The sequence below is a fragment of the Ambystoma mexicanum genome, chromosome 11, assembly GCF_040938575.1.
Source record: "Ambystoma mexicanum isolate Mex_15411 chromosome 11, UKY_AmexF1_1, whole genome shotgun sequence".
NCBI lineage: Eukaryota > Metazoa > Chordata > Amphibia > Caudata > Ambystomatidae > Ambystoma > Ambystoma mexicanum.
In genome coordinates this window covers 12,124,417-12,141,779 of record NC_090934.1, presented here as the reverse complement: position 1 = coordinate 12,141,779, position 17,363 = coordinate 12,124,417, and the positions used below count along the sequence as shown (strand labels likewise).

At 49.9% G+C, this 17,363-nt stretch overlaps 1 protein-coding gene across 2 annotated transcripts in view; it reads left to right on the top strand.

Annotated features, from left to right (window-relative positions):
- Positions 1-17,363, top strand: part of MFSD2A (MFSD2 lysolipid transporter A, lysophospholipid) — a 225,534-nt gene that overhangs the window by 75,765 nt on the left and 132,406 nt on the right. For both annotated transcript variants that reach the window (XM_069622396.1, XM_069622397.1), the window contains exon 4: positions 14,833-14,956. In XM_069622396.1, the coding sequence (XP_069478497.1) occupies positions 14,833-14,956 (124 nt within the window). The remainder of the gene's footprint in view (positions 1-14,832; positions 14,957-17,363) is intronic.

Sequence of the window (17,363 nt, the reverse complement as noted above, 5' to 3'; positions counted from 1 at the left end):
CATGCTCACCCACCCTGTGAGATGGGGCCCCTGGGATTTCACAAGCCCCCCCCCCCCTCCCCATCTGACATTGTGGACCCAATTAGTTCTATCCAGCAAAGAGAGGGACGGGCATTGACGTAAAACTTTGGGGGGGGGGGATTGGGAAGGGCAAAGTTTTAGCACGTGGTGGGGGGGCACGTTGGAGCACGTGGGCAGTGGGGGGTCGCCACACCTGCATATACTGCAGGAGAAGAACAGTGATCAAGGCTGGTGGTGCTTTACTTGTGCAGGTGTTTGCTAGGGATCAGCCCCGGCACTTATTATCCCAGATGCTGATTGGTCGCCAGAGCATCCATCGGCCCCGAAGAGCAGGTGCGAGCTGTAGTTCAACCCCAGATGTGGCGACACTGTGTGGTGCAGCTGTGGGTGGTGGCAGCAAAGGTGGGGAATTGCTCGCCCACGGTGTCACAAGCGTGCTAGAACATATGTGGGCCCTGGCACTTCTTTTCTTACAGACGAAGCCCTGGTGTTACCCCTTAGTGTGCTGGGCCTCTCTGCGGGGCAGGCAACAGGTATGATGCCTGCTGCTTAAAGGACACCACTTGAAGTGTACACATTCCAGAAAGACTGGGGGCTATTGTAGCCTTGGTGGCGCAGTGAATTTATTTTATTGTTTTTTTATAATGCCCTTATCACCGGAGTTCGGTTTCTAAGCGCGGATCCGGGATTTGAAACTCTGTTGCTCTGCGCAGTCTTGTTGCCCCTGTGCTATCCCGAGTGCTTCAGGACACCGTTGCCAGTGGCTGTGATTAATTTGAAGGTTGCATCCATCACTGTTTGGTGTCTCCATCAGGGATCTCTTCCCTGCTGTTCCTGGGGATCGTGGCGCGCATCACTGCGGACCCTTGTGCAGCACTGCTTGTGTTCCATGTGGCAGTCTCCTGCTCTAGCACATCGGGTGGGACTGCTCAGATTACTGCTAGCACCGGAGCTCATTTGCACGCACCCTCTCGGCCCCCCTTCTGTAATGGTGCGGGCCAGTTAAGCTGTGCGACTGAACCTACACAGAGGGTTTGCCAGTGATTATTAGGATTAATTCCAAGCTCTCCAGCCATCACGTGTTTGGGTTTACACTCCAAGACGCCTCCTAAACCTATTTGCACAGTTATGGATGAATCCAACTGTTTGTGTTCTGGGCCATGAGATGTCTCCGGGCCCTGAGATGTCTCCAGGCTTTGTAGAGTGCTTCTGAGGTGTCTCTGGAGCTGTGATGTTCCGCCTAGTGCTGTGGCTACCAGGAACACTTAGGCTGGTGGGTTGGCAGTCTGTGGCCTTAGGATAGGCTGCTCAAGCACTCGTCATGGGGCCTGGTGGCGATGGGGTGACAACATTACATAACCAGAAATAAAGAGTAGAACAAGTTTACGCACAAGCAGGACCTTCGCGGAAATGCTGGGGTGACATGCAGGAGATTCAAATGTGTAGGATGTGCAGGGGGAGACGTGCAGGATCTACATGGACGTGCAGGATCTTCATAGACTGCAAAGGGAGACGTGCAGGGTCTCGATGGACGTGCAGGATCATTGTAGATGTGCAGGATCTTCATAGACGTGCCGGGGGAGACGAGCAAGATCTTCATAGACTTGCAGGGAGAGACCTGCAGGATGTTCATAGATGTGCAGGATCTTCATAGACTGCAAAGGGAGACGTGCAGGGTCTCGATGGACGTGTAGGATCATTGTAGATGTGCAGGATCTTCATAGACGTGCCGGGGGAAACGAGCAAGATCTTCATAGACTTGCAGGGAGAGACCTGCAGGATGTTCATAGATGTGCAGGATCTTCATAGACGTTAATGGAGACGTGCAGGATATGCAAACATGCGGGGGAGACACTGTAGAGAAGCCCCTCAACGCTCGCACCAGAAAAAATGCAACCCATTAGGGAAAAAGGCCCAGAACACCTCTTGCAAAGGACTCTGCTGTGGCAAAATAAGCACAAACATCAGGTTATAAAGGTAGAACGCGTCACAGGGGACATATGTCACATAAATTACAATCCCACAGAGCTGGTTGGTGCGACACTACATAAGTGGCCTGCTCCATAGGGGATGCAAGTCCTTTGGTCCCAGCTTCGCTGTCCTTCTTCCACATGGGATCCTGCTCAGTACGTCATCACCCGCCGGGCTCCTACATCTCCTATCTCTGGTACTGCAGACATGGCTGTAGAGGTCACACTAACTCTAAACCCTGCTCGATCCCAGACGCGCCGGCACCGATCCAATTCTTCCCACCCTGGCACCTCACAGCACAAATCACAGGGACCCCACGTGGGGGGGAACTTTCTGCTGTGATCGTTCTGGGTGATTATCCCACTAACAGTGTTATGGTCTGGGATTGACCAGTACACTGGAATGGCGGGGTCTTGGGACTGGGGCATCTGGGCACTATAACTTGGGGTTTAGACTGGTAAAGGCCAGAGGCTCGTGCCCTCCTTTTCGTGGGATAGCTTTTCGCGAGGAGCTCTCGGGCCCCTCATGGCCTTGCAGGGCGCATTCCTTCTAAGATACAATACTAACAGTATGAGATAATGGAAGGCTTAGGAGTTACCCCCCGCCCCCACCATCGCACCTCTGCAGCTCCCTTGTAGCCATTTATCAATTTCTCCTCCTCTGTGTGTGTGCCCTTTCTTTCAAACAAACTACTGTTGGTGTCGAGATAATGCACCCTTCATTTCTGCCATCACATTTCCTGTGTCCTGCTCATGTGGAACTACTTCCCATTGGAATGGTGCACTCTTGTCTATTCTGACTGTAAAATGCTAACGTAAATCATCGCACCTAGAAACACTTGTGTACAGGCATGTTATAAATGACTTGTATCGTGTAAAAAAGAAATCGCTCTGCTTCCCTGAAATGGGTCACCCTCCACGTGATCCGCCCGCTTTTCATTGCCATGGTGCCTGCATTGGCCGTGTTGCTCTGCGATGTGTGTTTAAATTGTGGCGCCTGCGGCGGACACTCTGATCTGGCACCTACTGTTCCTGTGGTTATGCACTGTTCTGTAAAGGGTGTGTCCTTCTACGAAGTCTTGCTAACGTCCCCTTGTCTTTTGCTGTCTTCCTCCCATATGTCTCTCCCGCGCGCAGCTAAAATATGCCAGTTTTATATTGGTGGCTTCCCAAGGCCATAATTCTGCCTGTGTGTGTCATCGCAGCATCATCTTGTCCCATGAAAATTCCTGTCTCACGATGTCTGTGGAAAAATTCCTTTGCCAGCCCGTGGTCGCGAAATGCATTTGAAACTTCCAGTGTTCTTCCTCCCGATAAATCACAAAGCGTGACTCCCTTTTACTTTGTGTGCCTGCCTTGTAAACCTTGAAGTATTCTACTTATTGCTAATTAAAAGCGCTTGCTAGGGAGAATTCTCATTTCTGTGCTAATTCCCTTCAACCTTCTCTTTTGCTGGACTTTAGGACTTTTTAATTTCAACCCTGGAAATAGTGAGCCCTTTTTTCTCTCCCTCTCGTTTGTTGATGTGATTTGATTTATGTGTTTCCTTTTATTTTTGGAATCGGACAAACTTCATAGGCATCTAGTTTTTTTATGGTGACACAGCACCTTAAGTGCAGTGTCACAGAGACATTTCTCCTAAGGTTGAAATGCCTTTTCTTGTGTGAACTACTGTTCCCAAGAATAGTAAAATAAAATGGACCTTACTTACCCTCTCTCTACGTAGGTCCCGCACATCCCATGTGGAGCGCGGTGGGGGTTACTTAGTAGCCCCTTATCCTACCTACTCATGTAACATTTTTTGTTACCCTCACTAATTTAAATGGCTGGTGGCAGTGGTTTAATTTTCCTACCATTGTGCTTTTCTAAAGCGGGCTGAATCCTCAGCTGCAGTATAGCACCCATGGGTGACCATTGTGTCATAATGGCCCAGCCTTCTTTTTTCACCATTTCTTGTTTGTAAGGTCTTTCTTGGATTTTACTCTGCACGACAAACCAGGTTTGACCCCTTTGCTCGTTTTGCCTTTGACAGACTTCAATACTGGAAACCGCCTCTGGCTCCAGTGTGTCTGAAAGGGCACGAAGTAAAGGAGGTGCTCGAAACTCACGTCCTTTGTCTCCATGGAAACCTGAATGCACCCAGTCTGATTGGCTGGCTGTCCTTGCAGGACAGCCACCCTGATGTGAGTGACAGCTCGGCTGTGCATGAATGGGAGAAACCTGCTTAAAAGGCGAGGCTTCTTGGACTGAAGACAGTCGACCACTGGGAAGAACAACCAGACAAAGAAACCGTGAACGAAGCTTGCTGCATCCTCCTGGACCGTTGAACTGCCCGGAGAAGCCCTACTGCTGTGCAGAAACTCCTTTTTCTGATCGGCAAGAGAGACTCCGGCAAGGGCGACTTCTTCCCTAGTGTTATTGGGACCAACTAACTTTGAGATTAAATTTGCTGGACGATCTTCCCCGACTGGCTGTACTTCTTTGCTGCTGCAGGAACCAAGTGCAAGGGGGTCTGTAAGCCGGCCAAAAGCTACAAGAGTCTCCTGAGGACTCTCCCGAAGCAGGACCAGCCAAGCTCGAGTCACCTCACCAGAGTGCAGTACTGAAGGAGTGAAGAAAGCCTAACAGGTGTCCAAGATCCGCAGTGGTGGTGTTTACCAAGTGCTGAAACCACAAAGTGCCGGTGATCCGAAAAGAGCCCGTAGCTTCCACTGACCATCGAATTGCTGCTGTAGGAGTCCTCAGAGGTCCTCCCTCTGGTCCCCACGACTGAGACCCAGGAACCCAGGATCTGCATCACTGCAACCAGACAGGCGCCCGCTGGATCCTCCTCTTCTAACCAAAGGTACTGTTCTGACTTGGGGTACTTACCTCAGTGTCTGTAACTTTGCTCTTCTCAGTTGAGACTTGCAGTAGCTGCTTTTCTAGAGTTGATTTCAGCTCTACCCTTCAAGAGTGTACCAGCTTGTGACCCCACAGTGATTTGTCTTCAACAAACTCTCTAACTTTGTGCAAGACATTTACTATCTAAGAAGTGTCTCAGCTCCATAGACTGTGCTCCAATTGACTTTGGCTTTGTTGGCTCGCTGCAGAATCTTCTAGTCCATTGACCTTGATTCTTACTGTCCCTCATAGGTGATGCATTGGTTTTAAACGAATATTGCTGGCAAAGGTTTGTATCTAGACTTCATTGGAGGATTTCATTGAAAGATTTAAAGTCCTCGCATGCTCTGAGAACCTGCTTAATCTGTTTCCTTCCTCTAACCTTTCCTTTTTACCCACCTCAGAATTTACAAAGTACAAAAGTGATCTATAAATGCCAGTACTGTCCTAGTCAGTGAAGTCGCCTCAGGGTGTAGGAAGTGTGCATGAAGCATCTCTAAAGAGTATCTACTTGCTGTGTAAAGATTCTGAGAAAGTATTTTGAAGTGTATTTTTATTGTTGCATATTGCCCCTTTTAAAGACTGCTTATTTAAAAACAACTGTTTATTTATTTTAACTAGAGACCTGGAGTGTAAGTGTTTTTGGATACTTGTATTGGTGGATTTCATTGCTATAGCTCTACAGCTCACATTTACCTCTCTGGCGGCTCAGTCACACTACCAACTTCTGTAGTACAGACCTATACCAAAAGGTGGGTTACCTAATACCAAGAGGACAAGTATTGCGTAGTCTCCCACAGGGTCACTACCACAATTCTTGCCTAACAGTGATTGCAAGAACTAAATATATGCACAAAATATCCCCACGCCGCAGAGATCTTCAAACATTTTAGGCCTATCCCCCTCAAGCAACATGTGGGCAGGCCCGTCCCCTGCCCAAAAAATGCCAAATGGACTGTAACACCAAATGGCTATGAACTATCATGCGTAGTCCTCGCACCCGGCTCCCAGTATTGTCCCTGGGCTCCCCCACCCGCTCCTATCAATCTCTGGGCTCCTTCATCCCACTCCAAGCCCAGTCCCTGGGCTCTCCCCACCCCACCACAGACCCTGGGCTCTCCCCACCCCACCACAGACCCTGGGTTCTCCCCACACTGCTCCCACCACTATCCCATGGCTACAGCCCATCCTGCTCCCACCACAGTCCCTGGGCTCCTTTATCCCATTCCTACCCAGTCCCTAGGCTCTCCTCACCCCGCCACAGACCCTGGGCTCTCCTCACCCCGCCACAGACCCTGGGCTCTCCTCGTCCTGCTCCCAGCACAGTGCCCAGGGCCAGTGGCAGCTGGTAAACATTTTTTAAGTGGAGAGGAAATAATATTTCCCCCAGGTATGCCATAATGACCCAGTGTAGCGTGGGAATCAAGGTGGGTTTGGGAGGTGTCTCCCAGGGATTATTTTGAAATAATGGATTAAAATGTTGCATTTTAGAGCATACTTTAAAAAACAAATGGGGTAAAATGCCAATCAGTTTGCAATTGGCGCTGGGGGGCACAGGGGGCAGGCAGGATATTTTTTTTACTGGGCATCTATGATGGATGTCAAGTAAAAAGATACCATCCCTGTCCCCTGGGCCCCATAGTGCCTAACACAATCAACATGATTATATGTGTATGCAAGGCACTGGGGGGCCCAGGGTAAAAGCATGGTATTTTTGATTGGACATCTATGATCGATGTCCAGTAAAAAATGACATTCCTGTCCCCTGGGCTCCACAGCGCCTCAGAAGGAGAGCTGATATTGGCAGGAGGGTAGGGGGGATTGTGCAACAAAGGCATTTTTAAAATGACTTTGTAGTACAACACTCTCTTCTCCCCCCGCACCCTGCCACCCCCACCCGCCAAAATCAGCGTCACGGACCAACACACACACATTCATACATAGAGCACTTTATCATTCACACGAGTGCCCATCATCACCCACTCACTCATAACACCATAACACAAGCATTCACGCATCCATACACATATTTACATAAAAATAAATGGATATAAACGTACCTGCTGCCCCAGACCTGAAGTTTCCACTCCAGCTCCTGCATCATGAACAGGAATCGGGAAGCAAGGCCTTCCTGGTCCCTGCACATGCGCGCAGGGGCCTGTGTGTGGGTGCTGGAGCGCCCCACTCCAGGCTGCTCGGTCCGGATGTGCGTGGGGGCGGAGGCGCTCCCCCTCGCCCTTAAAGATGTGCAGTTCCCCAGCCATTATTTCCAATAAGCTATGTAAGGTTTGCAAAACAAAATGTCCCAGCACTTGCATAGCTCAGTGAGCATGTGCGGCTAGGGAATTGAACTGTCAAAGGGAAACCTGGTTTCCCTTTGACCGCTCAGCCAGCCCAGCTGCACTCCCTCAGCTGGAAAAAGCAGCAGAGGGAGTGCTCAGTGGTTCACTGGGCTGGCTCCTCTGCTCCTCCATAATGGGTGAGGGGGACCACTGGGTCAACGCCCCCTCTGCCATTCTGGATGAACCGCCAGGCTCGGACAGGCCTATAGGGCAATGCCTGAACCAAAAATGCAAGTTTGGGCCCGTTTCTTTGGTCTGAATGGGACACTTTTTTGGCCAATGTGGGCCAGTTTGACGAGTTATTTCACTACGCAGCTAGTAGTTTTTACATTAAATATCACAATGTGTTTACATTTTAACAAAAAACACCTCTTGGGTACTATTCAGTCTGTCACTAAAGGAATGAAATGCCATCTGCAACTGTGGGCCATGTTTCATTGCCCCTGGCCATTTCCATCATTTACATTTTTTTTTCTTTTTTTAAAGAGCTTTCTTTTATTTTCTTTATTTTACATTTCAGGCTGGGGACTCGCGCTCCACAATTTGAAGACCTCTGCCCTACCGTGTTTCTATGCAGTGCCTGAAAGAATGCTTTGCACCGCTCTAGCACGGTGCCCACCTTGCAGCAGCCGCGCTGCTCCATTAACCCAAATAAACTGTTGAACCCAAAAAAGGTCTCTGTATCCATACACCTATTTGCATTGTCCCCATTACATGCGTTCCCTTCACTGCCCCTCCCTCATTAAAGCCACCAATGGCAAATGCCTTCTAATAAAATACTCGCCCTGCTCGCTCCAATTGTCAAAACGACATTCTTTTGTAAATGTTTTAATAAGAATACCCAGTCCAATAAGCTCTTGCTAGGGTAGCATTAAAATGCTGTCAGGGCAATTAAAGGCCGTCGTGAATGGTCATGTTTACCATAACATTTCCTGATAATTTTCCAATGCGAACCAAAACCTTCCTTTACTCCTCCTATATAAGAATAAATGTTGCTTCATCGTAATATAAAGGACCTCTTATGCGTTGCCTACCCACACACTGTTCACATACTTACATGCCCTTATATGTATATGTCATATAGGACCCCACTCCATTCCCCTATGCAGTCCTACATGCAGACAGAAGTGATGCTCGCCATTAATTGGCCCAAAAAGCAATGTTTAAACCTCCAACACAAACAAATGCTTTGTCACTAGAGTCTGTAAGGCAGAGCTTTACAAATTCAACAACTGTTGCACTAATAAATAGTTTCTTCATAGCCCAATATAAATGTGCAATCTCGTGTACTATGCGCACACATCACAATCACTAATGTTAACTCTTTCCTTGCTTAACGCACTCCACGCCCCGCGTCTCTTCTGCTCCCCACATCACAACGCATAAGCCCCCCCACACTCTCTCCCAATCATCCAAAAATACCCCGTTTACCAAAGCTTCCCCTCTCTGCGCCTCTGTCATCGCTCTAGGTATCTCCCAATCCCTGCAAACAACCGTGCCTCTGTTACTTTGCACTTTACAGAGCCTAAATTCCATGCACTTTTCCCCCCCATGGCACAAAGTCACATTGCCCTCTTTCATCATGTAATGGAAATTAACATTCCCAATTCCTACATGTGTTGCTTCTCGCAAACTGCTATCCGCCTTAAAAACCATTGCTTCTCTAAGTGCTCGCTCCATTTATCACACTTCGATTGCCTCATACTAAGCCAACTTCGCCTACTTTGGCTTCTCCCCCTCCCCCCACTGCTGGTAATTTGCCAATGCCTGTTGGCAGGAGTATAATGAAGGAGTTTTCCATCTTTCCGCGGGCAGCTCACAGCTGAGCCGTCTGCTAAAACATCAGAAACGACGTATCCTAGGCTGCTGTGGCAAGAGAGGGAACGTGTAAAAGAAAGAAAGAAAAAAACATGCACACAGTTACAAGATTTCCGAACCCATAACACACACAATTTTATGCGTTTCTCCCCACACACTACATATTCAACTGCACTCGCACACCGCAAATAGAATAAACTCACCCACCACTTGTTCAAATGCCCTCAACACTCACCCCCCACAAAACACGTTCGCTTTAACCTTCACCCTAAGCCAGTCCATCATTCTTTCACACGCTTCTCAAATTCACCCAAATAATGTCACATTTTGTAAAGCTTGAAAACCAATGTGTTGTCCACCAAATCCGTGCTCTACTATGGATCACAAAGCATTTGTCACTTAGCATACATGTTAACCCACTTCTCCCAGAACAGCCCTCCTAGGTCTCCACTGCACTCTGTTCTCTACCCCTAAGGGCCAAAATACAATTCTGTCATGTGCTCCTCTAACCAACTGAAGCGCAACTTCACCAAGATAGAATCTGGCACCTTCTAAGCACCTTAAATCCTATTCAGTAACCTCATTTGTGATGTCACAAACCCTACAGCAAGGCAACAAAAAACAAATGGTCACCGGCTTGCCCTTCACTACAAGTCTGCTTAAACACTTCCCTAACACATTGACAAACTTAACAATACATAAGTAACAATCTGTCGCAATCTTCTTGTTTACCTAACACCAAACTCAAATAATTCTTGTGGTCCTCTTATCTACTTCGTTGCCTTTAGGGGTTCACCTCAGCAAGGAAAGATCCAAGGAACTCCCCTTCCATGATACGAGCTAGCTATTTCTGCCAACCCTACTCACACAGGTAACCCTCATCCATGAAACGGGCTAAAACGCGCATCTCACAGGAAATCCAATATGTACATACCTGTTATCATCAGTACTCTTTAAGCCAATAGTCTAACCTCACTGCCCAAACTGATCACCTAAGACCAAATGTTCCCTAACCAAAACAAAAATGTAACAACCTTCCATATGAAACCAAAACCTTAACATAAACATCAAGCGGACCCTTTCTATACCCTCCCCCGTTTGCCATATAGCTTACTTATATTCCATAATCTGCTGACCAAACAGCTCAAAAAAACATAGCTGTTCCCCCCCATCTCAATGTATTTACCAGATCCTGGACTCCTACTTAGACCAGCTCCGCAGGTCTGCTGCAGCTTCTGGGCTCGCTGTCACTTCCCCCAGCCTGCCACCCCCATCTTCGGCTCTCCGTAGCAGGCAGGAATGGAGGGGAGTAGGCTAGGGATATGATTTGCCACCGAAAGCACGAGCAGCCACCTGTTTGCTACCACGTGAAGTGTAGTTAGAAAAACAGAGTTTGGCTTGAGGGAAATCCCCTCATGTGTAAAAAACGGAGGAGTCCAGAAATGTGACAAATTGCTGCTTTATTAATCAAGCAGGGATACACGAACAGATTCTACAGCTCCAAATGCACTCTCGGCTCGTTACAGGCGGGCAGTGAGGTGTTGAACAGGTCTGACATTGCAACCAAAAGTTACATCCCTGGGCTCTAAGCGAGATTTGCGGTGGGTGACAAGTGTAAGCATAATTACAGTCTATAGGGGACAAACTATCTGATTTCAGGCCAGATCTGGTACTGGTGGCTCCCCCAGGCACCACCCGCAGGGGGTCAATGCACACCTCGTCAGTTTAGGAAATTTACCAGCATGTGGGCAAAAAATGATGGGTGGCGAAGGTGATCTCCGAGCACCGCCTGTCTCCATTAATGTTGCCACTTTCAACTTCTCAAACCCAGTGCAAGGACATTTTCGCCATCTTCTATCTTCAGTTTGATGGGAGCAAACTTATCTGTCTGTATGGGCCTTGTCCCCCAGCTCCAGGTCACGTGTTTGGGGACCGTAAAAGATATATTCTCTGCCTGCATTTGAGGGATTTCGGTGTTGCGGGTCTACAAAGATCCTGCTAATCTCCCCCTGCACATCGCCCCCTGCATGTCTATGAAGATCCTGCACATCGCCCACTGCATGTCTCTGAAGATCCTGCTTGTCTCCACCTGCACATCTCCCCCTGCACGTCGCCCCCTGCATGTCTCTGAAGATCCTGCATGCCTCCCCTGCATGTCTCTGAAGATCCTGCACGTCTCCTCCTGCATGTCTATGAAGATCCTGCATGCCTCTGAAGATACTGCATGACTCCCCCTGCATGTCTCTGAAGATACTGCACGTCTCCCCCTGCATGTCTATGATCTTCAGAAGTGTTGAGAGGGACTACAGGATCTTTGCATGCATGCAGGAAGATATGATTGGGCCAGTAAGTGCAGTGGCGTTTGGGAGGGTAGGTTATGAAGTGTGAGAGGGTGGATGATCCTTCAGGGGTGCTAGACTGGACTCTTCTAGAAGGAGCAGAGTGTGATGCAGAATGACACGAGGGGGTGCTGCAGAGGGAGACCGCAAGGCTGTGAATAGACCTCAAGACCGTTTGTGCCTGGAGAGAAAGCTGGCTGGGAGGTAGATGGTACAGGGCATGTGTGGCAATATTGAGAGCAAAGGATTGACCGGATCGGGCCCAGAGGGTGTTCCGGCTGACTGAGGACCGGGGGGACCTGGTTTTTTGAGAGTGGATCTTGTACAGGTTAAACATGTGGATTCTGGCGGGAGTGGAGGTCAGTGGTGAGTGCTACAGCTTTAGCTTGCTGATGAAGAAGACACAAGCTCTTTCAGAGGGCCTTTAGGAGTGTTTGGAGGGTTGGGCATAGGAGACCTGCTTCCTTAATTGCCCTCCCCACCTCCCCCTCTGCTGTATGGTTCTGGTAAAAGTTGAGTGTCTCTAGCGAGTGTCTTTGTGACTGATGCAGATGTCCCTCTTCTGCTAGTCTCTTCTCTCCCGCCTACTGTCCCGGGAAGGCTGAAGTTACAGGAGGCCCCTTCCTGGAGATGGTCGGGATGGGCGTGGCCGGGATCGAGGGACGCAACTGGCTCATTTAACTGCTGGGCAATTAATTTGGCTGGCAGGGGAAGGTTCTTACAAACTAGACTGGTTCTCCTTCATCCCCACACAGGACCAGGGCCTTGACCTCGGCTTTCTGTCCCTTTGCTCCACCTAAGACTCGCACCACAAGGCTTCAATGCCTGGGCCACAAAAACAATAGAGAATCTGGAAGGGGTAGACGGGGGTGGGGGGGTGGGGTATGACCCAAGGTAGAGCACCTTTGCTCCTGGTGCCCCGGTGAGGCTGCTATGAGAAACCTGAAGGTCTCTCGCCCGCTAGTCCCCGGAGATCTGTCATCCAGGTGGCCAGGACACGCCAACGCTATTGGATCCAGTTTCTGGATATGGACCAGTGGGGGAGGATCACCTGGATAGGGGATCTTCGGGGAGTGGAAGTCTCTGACCCACCCCACCCCCTTATGACACGAACACTTTCTTACACCGTGAAAGACAACGGACTAACACAAGAGGAATTTACCTGACATGTCCCAACACCAGGGTCAGGCAGATTCAGGCAATTGACAATAACTACACACCTGATGGCCATTTCCCTTCCCCATAGTGATAAAAGGCGGAGCATGAGAGCACACTTTGAGCAAGATCAAACGCACAAGGAAGCAGCTATTCCAGGGCAGCAGTTAAAACGGAGGAGAAAGGCAGCGAGACCAGAAAGAACGACAAGGAGGGAAGCGCCCTTGCCCTTTTTGACCCAGACCCGCGAAGCCTCTGGGAAAGGAATCGTAACACCGGGAACTACAGCTGGCATGTGGTGTAACAGATGTCAATGGAGCACGGACCTTCCCGCACTGACAACCAAGGCGAGGAGACGCGCTTGCTACTGTGGTACCGTCATTAACTCCAGAGACAAACACCCAAGAGTTCAGCACAGCCGGAGGGAGAACCGATAGTAAACCGGGCTGCATTGAGCGAAGGTTGCAATCGGCAACATGATACGAATTGAAAAGACTTGTGAACAAAGAACTTGTGTGTTACTGAACTTTTAAGAAGGCTCTGGGATAGACCAGCTGCAGAGTGGTCCAGCGCCACATGGGCGCTCATTCGAAAGGCTCTGGCTGGTCCCTTTTTGTTGAAACTACAAATACCAGGAGGCCCTAGGAGAGCCCGATGTAAGGAGTCAGTGGTCATACAAAGGTCAAGTAAACCACTAGTACAATCGAGTCTTTGACACATGGTTAAGAGGAAAGCTAATGGAAGTCAATCCACTTTGTTTTATCACAATGCAGAACTGTGTATCTGGCCGTAGTGAACCCGACTGAGGGATTCTAACATTAAAAAAGGATCGGAGCCTGGTTGAGGGGGATCTAGGGTTGAAGAGTCATCACCCAATTTAAGAGATTAAGGAAAGGAACGTTTGTTTTGCTATTGTTGATGCATCAGGTCCTCAGAGGCAAGAGACTTGGCCACAGGAGGTTCTGATATTGCTGGAAAGAACGGTATCCTGGTGTTGGAGAAGCCGAGGTGTGTGTTGTGCTCAGGAGGCCCGACTGACCCGTGCTAAGAACGTGGGGAAGGGAGACGCAGCCATACCATCCTGGCTTATCATTTTGTATGTATGTATGATTGTAAAGCGCCGATAGCCCGCAGGCATCAGGCATTTGTGAACACTTCTTTCTTTTCTGGTGAACATTATCCTACACTCTTTTTTTTTTTTTTTTGTAACTTAGTGGTAAGGACAGGAAATAGTTTTTTTTTTTTGGTATTAGTTTAGGCCCTTTTTTATTTGTCAAGACGCCACTGGGACTGCCTTATTATTATTTGATGGTTGGAGCTTGCTCCCATCTTAAATTTAGGTTTAGATTAGGTGTTTTTCTCACGCATTTGTACAGTTTAATAAACACCCTTGAACTGTGATTACTTGTGTCTCTTTCTTGTTTCCACCATGAGTTCCTTACAACGTTCTAGCAGGCGTCATCGATCCCGACTTCCGGGGAGACATAAAGGTTCTCTTACAGAACCATGGCGAGATCCCATTTGAAGTACATTGTGGAGAAAATATTTCCCCAGGGATTCTTGAAAAAGCTTTATTTCCACATTTTAGAGAAAGTGAACCTGAAGAAGTGGAGAGAGGTACCTTTAGGCTTTGGGGGAGCTGATGAACCATCGAGCACTGAAAAGAAAAAGGGCAAAGAGCCTACCATCTATGCCGACCTAGCCTTCGCCCAGCGAAATGACCCAGCCCTCGCTGAGGCTTTTTTACAAGCAATTCCCGAAAGAGAGATGTAGAGAAGGGAAGCCCTTTCTTCTTCTTAGAGCAGAGGTTGCTATATAGAAAAGAAACCTCCACAGAAGGCTTGAGTAAAACCCAGTTGGTAATCCCGTAATCCCCAAAACCCACTGAACTCTAATGCTAGAGATGTACGTTCCCATCCAACACCGAGGCACACATCAGTGGCAAGCTTTACTGGCCAGGTATCCATGCTGACATAAAAACCTTTATTCAGACGTGTGAAATGTGTCAGAAAACCAGCACTCTCATCCCATTGCCTGCCCCTTTGCCAATCATAGAAGTCCCTGTTTCAAGAATTGGGATGGACATCATCGGAACTTTAGAAACATCTAGACTGGGCAAAAAATATGTCCTCGTAATTGTCCACTACGCAATCGGATACTCCAAGGCATTCCCTATGCGGAACAACGCCACTCAGAAAATTCTAAAGTGTCTGTCTTTACTGTTGCCACCATGAGTTGCTTGCTCTGCCATTGGGTCCCTTCCCTTTTCGCACCTCCGTCACCTTCTCCATTTTCTCTCTGCAGGATCATCTTCTCGACGCCATTCGCCGTTGTGTCCTACTTCCTGATCTGGTTCGTGCCGGACATCCACAGCGGGCAGGTGTTCTGGTACCTGGTCTTCTACTGTCTCTTCCAGTCATTGGTCACGGTGAGTTTACACTGCTAAGGAGTAAACACAACAAGGTCTGCTTCTGCTGGGATCCAGTATGAGGTAGTTAGGATCCAGTATGAGCAACTAGGATCCAGTATGAGGTCAGCTAGGAGCCAGTGTGTTATTAGTTCCTAAATAGCCCTTCGGTGACTGAGTAAGTAGCTTACCTCAGAAGACCCTGAGAGCGCAGATGTGTGTGTGTGTGTGTGTGTGTGTAACTTCCTGTCAATGCGGCACGCTGCTAAGGACAGTATCGAAGATGGCCACCTAATGTAAAGAACGTCACTGTTGGCGTCATGACGTCACAGGTGTAGACGCTGTGAAGTGATGTATATGTGTCCCAATGCATTTAGAGACATATAAGTAAGTGGGGAAAATATTCAGAAAAGTCGCAAAATCTCCGAATTTCTAGAGTACTAAACATACATGTGTACATATCTTTCCATACGTGTCATTGGATTGGATTTCATCAGGAGTAGGACCACCCCGGGCTACTGCCTCTTTTGCAAAACACAATTCGATTGACAATGGAAAGTCTTTTTATTTACTATTCTGACAGATATTTTTCGATTTCTGTGCTTGTTGCGACATGCAGGTGGGTGCTGCCTTCTTCCAGGGTTCCAGTGGGTCCCGGCTTCTGCCCTGGTTACGGCGTGTCCTCGGATGTTTCCCGGGAAATGGGGAGCAAGACTTTAATGAGGAGGAGGAAGGGCTTCTGCCCTCCCCGCCTTTTGTGAACGTCGGGTCCTGGATTCTGCCCGGGTCCTGGGTTCTGGCTGGGTTCTGCTGGGTCCAGCCCAGATTCTGTTGGGTCCTGGGTTCTGCCCGGGTTCCAGTGGGTCCTGGGTTCTGCCCGGCTTCCGGCATGTCCTGAGATCTGCCCAAGAATCCACTGTGTCCTGGGATCTGCCCAGGAATCTGGCAGGCTCTGGGTCCTGCCCGGGTTCCACTCTGTCCTGGGTTCTGCCCAGGATCCAGCGGGTCCTGGGTTTTGGCTGGGTTCTTTTGGGTCCAGCCCAGAGTCTGTTGGGTACTGGTTCCTGCCTGGGTTCCGTCAGGTTATGCCTAAGTTCTGTCTTGTCCAGAGTTATGCCCGGGTTCCGGTGGGGCGCACGTTATTCCCTGGTTCTGGTAGGTCCTGGGTTCTAGCTGGGTTCTGCTGGGTCCTGCCCAGATACTGTTGGGTCCTGGGTTCTGCGTGGGTTCCAGTGTGTCCTGGGTTCTTCCCGGGTTCTGGCAATTCCTGGGATCTGGCGGGTCCTGGGTTCTATCCGGGTTAGTGTGTCCTGGGTTCTGCCTGGCTTCCACTTAGTCTACAGCCCATTTCTAATCACCTGCCCGGCTTATATTGGGGCTCCCCCTGACCTCCGGCCTTGAGTACCTGCAGGGGCAGCCTTCCATGTGCCCGGGTTCTGCCTGGGTTCTGGCAAGTCCTGGGTTATTCCTGGGATTTTGCGGGTCCTGGGTTCTAGCCGGGTTCTTTCCGGGTTCCAGTGTGTCCTGGGTTCTGCCTGGGATCCAGTGTGTCCTGTGTTCTGCCCGGAATCCACTGTGTCCTGCCCGGGTTCTGGTGTGTTCTGGGTTCTGCCCGGGTTCCGGTGGGTTCTGGGTTCTGCCCGGGTTTGTGTGTCCTGGGTTCCAGCAGTTCCTGGGGTATTCCTGGGATCTGGCGGGTCCCGGGTTCTGTCCTGGGTTCTTTCCAGGTTCCCATGTGTCCTGGGTTCTTTCTGGGTTCCTGTGTGGCCTGGGTCCTGCCCGGGTTCCTGTGTGGCCTGGGTCCTGCCTGGGTTCCTGTGTGGCCTAGGTTCTGCCCAGGTTCCTGTGTGGCCTGGGTTCCAGTGTGGCCTGAGTTCTGCCCAGGTTCCAGTGTCCTGGGTTCTGCCCGGCTTCCACTTGGTCCACAGCCCATTTCCAATCACCTGCCCATCTTATAATGGGGCTCCGCCTGACCGGCAAGTCCTGGGATCTGGTGGGTCCTGGGTTCTAGTGGGGTTCTTCTGAGTTCTACCCAGGTTCCAGTGTGTCCTGGGTTCTGCCCGGGTTCCATCAGGTCCTGGGTTATTCCTGGGATCTGGGGGTCCTGCCTGAGTTCCAGTGTGTCCCGGGTTCTGCCCAGGTTCCGGTGTGTCCCGGGTTCTGCCCAGGTTCCGGTGTGTCCCGGGTTCTGCCCAGGTTCCGGTGTGTCCCGGGTTCTGCCCAGGTTCCGGCGGTTCCTGGGTTCTGCCCAGGTTCCGGCAGTTCCCGGGTTCTGCCCAGGATCTGGCAGATCCTGGGTTCCGGCGTGTCCTGGGTCCTGCCCGGGTTCCGGCGTGTCCTGGGTCCTGCCCGGGTTCCGGCGTGTCCTGGGTTCTGCCCGGGTTCCGGCGTGTCCTGGGTTCTGCCCGGGTTCCGGCGTGTCCTGGGT